Source organism: Pteropus vampyrus, unplaced genomic scaffold, assembly GCF_000151845.1.
Source record: "Pteropus vampyrus isolate Shadow unplaced genomic scaffold, Pvam_2.0 Scaffold44, whole genome shotgun sequence".
In the NCBI taxonomy this organism is placed as follows: Eukaryota; Metazoa; Chordata; class Mammalia; order Chiroptera; family Pteropodidae; genus Pteropus; species Pteropus vampyrus.
In genome coordinates, this window is record NW_011888825.1 from 10,215,284 (window position 1) to 10,221,778 (window position 6,495).

The 6,495-nt window shown below is 42.4% G+C and overlaps 1 protein-coding gene across 1 annotated transcript in view; it reads right to left on the bottom strand.

Annotated features, from left to right (window-relative positions):
- The window catches only part of NT5M (5',3'-nucleotidase, mitochondrial), a 35,583-nt gene extending 29,094 nt beyond the window's left edge, over positions 1 to 6,489 (bottom strand). The window contains exons 1-2 of the mRNA XM_011359104.2: positions 6,327 to 6,489; positions 3,000 to 3,100 (exon numbers count right to left, since the gene is read on the bottom strand). Coding sequence (XP_011357406.1) covers positions 3,000 to 3,100; positions 6,327 to 6,470 — 245 coding nt within the window. The 5' untranslated portion in view covers positions 6,471 to 6,489. The remainder of the gene's footprint in view (positions 1 to 2,999; positions 3,101 to 6,326) is intronic.
- Between the last annotated feature and the right edge of the window lie 6 nt (positions 6,490 to 6,495).

Consider the following 6,495-nt stretch of genomic DNA (forward strand, 5'->3'; position numbering starts at 1 on the left):
TTAGCCCAAACTTTGGGCACTGACTATTCAAGTTTTCTCTCCAGGGACGAATGCAAATCACAGATACACAATTTCAGCTAGAGTACATTTGAAGAAAGCTGCATCCTCTGCTACCTGAATAAAGACTAACAATGCACATAAGCAAACAAACAGCTCTGAAGATTCCTACAGTAAAGAAACCTTAATTTAGTGTTTTCCAAATGGTTTGGGTTAAAGAATACTTTTCTTTTTGCATACCTATTAAATCTTGCAGAATAATAACAACAGCAGCTAATATTTATTGAGCACCTATTTGTGCCAGGCACTATACTGAGGACTTTCTCATTATCCTCATTTTACAGATAAACTGAGACCCAGAAAGTTTAATAACTTGCCCAACATCTAACAGTTAGATTTTGGAGAAGCCCAGATCTAAGCCACAATCTATCCAGCTCCCCAGAACACAGTCAGGTGAATGGTTCAGGAAATGCTGATCCAGACAAGAAAAGAGTTTCAAAAAGCTTCAGTGCAATACACATATTCTTGGCCTCTCCAGGCTTTTGCAATAGATGGAAGAAGTTATACAACACTATTTCACCATAAATCAAGTTCAAATAATAATCCAGCATAAAATACACTACTCTGCAAGACCTAGACTCAAATCTACAGGTAAATTACCAACAAAACAAGTCTATGATACAACTCAAACTCGAAGCATTTTGTGTTTCTCTGATGCCTACTTATCATGTCAGAACTTTGAAAGTTGACTATTTTGGGAGGCATTTATATGGTACGATGAAGGCCAAATCATACCTTATGTTTGATTTGTCATTCAGGTTGCTAAGCAAACTTCAAGCAAACTTGTGACCAATAAAAGTTATACAAGTCTAGAAATAAATGCTAACATCTATCATCAACTAATTTTTGACAAGGATGCCAAGATAATTCAATAGGGAAAGGGAAGTCTTTTTAACAAATGATTCTGGGACAACTGGACCTCTTCCTCACACCATATGCAAAAACTAAGTCAAATGACTTTAATGTAAAAGCTAAAACTATAAAACTCAGAAGAAAACATAGGAGCAAATCTTGGTGATCTTGGATTAGGCCAAAAATCCTTAGAAATTACACCAAAAATACAGTGACAAAAGAAAAAAAAATAGGTAAATTAAACTACATCAAAATAAAATCTGTGTTTCAAAAGGCACCATTAAGAAAGTAAAACAACAATCTACAGAATGAAAGAATATATTTGCAAATCATATATTTGATAAAGGAGTTGTAATCTAGAATATATATGGAATTCTTACAAGTTAATTTAAAAAAGACAAATAACCCATTTAAGAAATGTAGTGAAGGACTAGAATAAACATTTCTCCAAAAAAGATATACAAATGGCAAATAAGCAAACAAAAAGATGTTTAACATCCTTAGCCATCAGAGAAATACAAATCAAAACCACAATAACACTCACACCGACGAAGATGGCGAGACTGTAAAAGACAATAACAAGTATTGATGAGGATGTGGAAAACTGGAACCCTCAATCATTAGTAGTGGTAATGTAAGATGGTGTAGTCACTTTGGAACACAGTTTGGCAGTTCTCAAATGTTAAACATAGATTCTCCATATGACCCAGTAATTCCACTCCTGGGTATATACCTAAGAGAAATGAAAATACACAATTACCAAAAAACTTATACATGAATGTTCATAGTAATATTATTCTTAAAATATTCTAAAGTATTCATCTAAAATGTAGAAACAACCCAAATGTCTATGAACTGATGAATGGATGAACAAAATGTGGCATAATGCAATGGAATATTATTCAGCAATGAAAAAGAATGATCACAATATATACAACTATCAAATTATGTTATACACCTGAAATGAAAATGTTATATGTCAATTACACATCAATTTTTAAAAACAAAGTTACGTAGGGTATGCAAATCAGAAAGCTATGTCTCAGCAGGAGAGAAAATTCTGTTTGGAAATGTCATGGTTCTCAATCTGAATGCCTCATTAAATACAGATTCTATTTTTTAAAAATTAAGTACCGATTTGTGCTACAATGTGGATGAACCCTGGAAACTGTGCTGAAGCCAGCACATAACTGTCTGAAATGTGTATGAAATGTCCAGAATAGGCAAATCTAGAGACTTAAAGTAGACAGTGGTTGCCCAGGGCTGCAGAGGGCAGGCAGGCATGGGGAGGGACTGCTAATAGGTATAGGGTTTCTCTTGGGCTGATGAAATGTTCTGAAATTAACTATGGTGCCAGTTGCACAACTACGAATATCCTAAAAGCCATCCAATTGTACACTCTAACTCTAAATGGGTGTATGGTATGTGAATTATATCTCAAAAAGGCTGTTTCAAAAAAGTTCTCAGAGGAGCATATCATCTGTAACTTCTAATGGATTTCAGTGGATAGTATACAGTGGTTGTGGAGTGGGGGCTTCAGTCCATGGAATCAATCATTTCACTAGAACAAAACAGAAACATCTCACGCAATACTCTCCCTGCTTCCTTACTACCCTTTTCCATTAGGGCTCCTTTTAGATCTCTTCATATGCCTTATTTTTTTTCTTTTCAGCACTTATCACAATCTGTGATTATCTTTACTTGTGTGATTCTTTGTTTAATGTCTGCTATCTGGTTGGACTGTAAGCTCCATGAAGGCAAGGACTGAGTTTTGTTTGTTTTTGTATCACTGGTGCCCAGCAGCATCTAACAGTCAGTTCTCAGATAGTTGCTGGATAAATAAACTTTCAACACCCAGTGAACCATGTCAAATCAGACTTAATATTTTCTCAAGTTACTGAATCAAAACATCTTAAGAGCCTGCAAGCAGAGTCTGTTTTATTCAGTTAGGTTTTTACCAAGTCCAGTGATGATGGAACAAGCATGGCCCTGTGCAGGGGTGAGGAGAGAGAAGTGAGGAGAAGGAGTGGGCAGAAGCAAAAAAGGGATGGCAAGAAGGTACAGACACTAGAGTGGAAAGACAAACTTACTTTTCTAGATTGGCCATCTGCTTCACAGCTTCCACAGCCCCTGGCAGAGGCTCAAGGTCAAAAAAGAAATTCTCCGACTCCCATATGCTGACGGCCTTCTCCTGAGAAGAGGAGAAGCAGGTGATTTCCTGGGTACTCAGCACCCAGCCTCAGGGCAAGGATAATATCACAGCTGGAAAGGGCTGCTGACAAGGAGGCGGGGGCTTCCACATTCCCCTCATCCCCCTCCCACACACCATGGACATATTTCACGGCAGGAGGGGGACCCTGTGGAGCTTGCCTATGCTCCAGTCCCTCCCCAAGAGAGATCTGATTTCTGCAAGGATCCAGCAGAGACCAGCTAAGATGTCAGGGGCTGTGGATTCTGAAGCCTGCTCGGCTAGAGGCACAGCTGGAGCCGTCTGAGACCAATCATCATGAACCACATGTGTGCTTGATCCTAATGGCCAGAGGCATGCTGGAGGCCAAGGGTGGACCAGGTCTTGCCATAACATTAGAGTCTTTAAATTCAAGGGCTGGACAAACTCAGAGATCCTTAAGAGCACCACTGTGCCTTAGTGGGGTGGTGGGGGGTAGTCAGAGGGCCACTGGACAGAGCTCCAGGGTAAGAAATAGCTCTTTTATCTGTTATGCGTTGGGATGCCAATAAAAGCTTTGTTTAAAAGAAAGAATTCCGCTTTCTTGGCTTTCAGAGCCAAAATTCCAGACCCTCATTTTACATATGAGAAAACCAAAGCTCAGAGGGGAAGGGATTTACCTAATGTCACACATCAAAACGGTGGCTGAGCAGGGAGAACCCCATCTCTCAATCCCCAGGCTAGGAGTTTCAACTTTATGTGGCTGAGCCAAAATCAAGTTTGCACAATGCCACATCTTTTCAGGGCCAGGACAATGGGAAAGTGACAACAGGAGGAGAAACAAACCCCAGCCTCTGAGAAGCAGGAACCTAAATCCCCTGTACACTGTGCAGGAAGTGCCTCTGCCAGATCAGAAGCCTACATACTCCAGAACAAGCACCACCGCCACAGAAGATGAGTGTGTGGAATACACCGAGATCACACTGGCAATACTCTCGTGAACTAGAAGAGGCAAATGGGTTAAGCAAATGGGTTAAGCAAATGAGTGCTTATTGCTAACATGTTCTCTCTTTGACCCTCACATCCCACAAGGGGTAAGAATTGCTATATCCAATTTACAAATGAGAAAACTGATGCTCACCAATGGTTTTTTTTCCAAAGCCACTTATGGGTGATACTGTCAGAACTTGAACTTGGAGCTTCTAACTCACATGGAGGCAGTGTAGAGTGGTGGAAAACATGCTCAATGGAGGAGTTAGAAGTCTTGGCTCTTGCTATGTGATCCTGGACTAACCACCTCACCTTAATGATTAGCATCCCAGCGTTCCTTCCCTCCCTCCTTCACTTAACTTGCCCTGAAACCCTGGTCATGGCACTCTCTCTCTGGGCTCAGTTCCTCAACTGTCCTACCAGTGTGAGATTCTAAGCCCTTTCAAATGAGCTCTATCTTCTATTTCTGCCATGCTTACCTCTCAGGGCACTATGAAGATCAAAGGGAATATGGATAAAGTGTTATTTTGTAAAGTAGAAATGCCTCATATGTTAGCTGGGTTGGTGAGTTGGTTGTTTTTAACTACAGATGCTGGGCCAGCTGGCTCAAGGGGAGACCTAAGCATGTCCTACTGAGAGCTGTGCCGGTGATAAAGGGTATGTTTTCACCTATTAAAATCCCATTTTCTGCAATCCTCCTAGAAGCAGAGGAAATTGGATCAATCCGAGACTCTCCGTAGTGTCTCAGGAGCTGTTCTTTGCTTTGTACTTGGAAAATGGCAATTCATCTCCTTAGACCCGGAGTCTGCACAACTGTCCAAAAGACTGGAAAAGCTACTTTCCTTTTCAGTGGCAGGGGTAGGCTTAGTTTCATCACCCTAACACACTCCTGGGAAGAAATAAGGTGCCCAGATTGCCAATGCTGTACACTGTCTATAAGTGAGCACACACACGGAGCAGGGGGCCATGTTATTGAGGCTGAAAATGTTACTAGGGTATTTTCTCCAGTTTAAAGTTTTTAATTAGGCATCAGGACTGGGAGAAGTCAGCACACTGGTCTCTGGGAAGTCCCGGGTGTTTATGACCAAAAACGGCACTTAATTTCCTTTTTAACACCTGTTCCGCAACAAACCAAATTATTATTGAGGTGCATTTTGTAAGTCAAAAGAAATGTCAGAGAACAGGACTTTGGGGTAGGGAAAGCTAAATGTGCTGGGGAGGCAGACAGACTTGGGTTTGAACCTTGGCTGAGGCCCTTACTAACTATATCACTTGGAACAAGTTTCTTCACCTGCATACTGGAGATAATAATGTCTACCTCACAGAGGAGGTAACGCAGCCAAATTGTGATTACCAAACAGGCTCTAATATCATCACTATCATCACCACCATCAAATCCTCTGGCAGTTACCTTGGGTGGCCAATCAAGGAATGCCAGAAAATACCCAGCCTCTTTAGTTTGTTCATGGCAAAACTCCTGTTCCTTTCACGAAATCGTTTAAATTTACAAATCAAGTTGTCTGTAAACCTGCCTGGATATCTCCTCCCTCGCCTGGATATCTCCTCCCTCAACCCCGCATCATGGACTCAGAAAGCAGAGCTCACGGGGGAATCAGGGGGTCTGGTGAAACAAGTATTCGGCAGGGCCAGCAGACCAAGGGGAGAAGCCAAGGAGTTGATTCCACCCCATCTTGACCACAGACTCATGGTGCGATGTCCAGAAAGTCACTCAACCTCTTCTGGCTTCAAATACCACAGGGAGCTATGCGGTAAAGACACTCAACGTCATGAGAATGAAAAAATAGAAATGTAACTGCAGCAAGGGTCAAAGAAGATTTTACTTGTAATAGTCATTTTATTTAAAAAAAAAAAAAAAAAAAAAAAAAAAAACTGGATCAAAATAATAAGGAAACATATTCTGCTATTAGCCTATGGAAAAAAAAAAAAAAAAGACTTGTGGCCGAATATACCAAAAATCTTAAAGTCAGCTGAAGATAGGTATATTACGTTTTGTGTTCTCCTGAATTTTGAGAAGCCCTCAATGCCAACATTACTGAGCGCAAGACTGCCCCAGGTGCTGCGCCTTCGGTCCTCCCCAGGACCGTTTTACAAAAGGACCACCCTGAGGCTCGGGGCGGCGATCCACCCCCAAGGACACGCGAGCTCCCGGGCCCGGGCTGGGAAGGCCGGCTTTGATCTCCCCGCCCCAAGAGGGCGGGGCCCCGGGGCGGGAACTGCGGCCGGGGCAGGGGGTGCTCACGCTCAGCCCGGGCTGCAGGCGGCCGTACTGCTCCGACAACCAGAAGCCGCGCCGGTCCTCCAGTGCGATGAAAGGCTGATCCGGGAAGCGCGCGCGGAACTTCCTGAGAAAGCCACCCTCGAAGTCGGCCAGCACGCCGTCCATGTCCACCAGCACCCGCAGGGCTCGG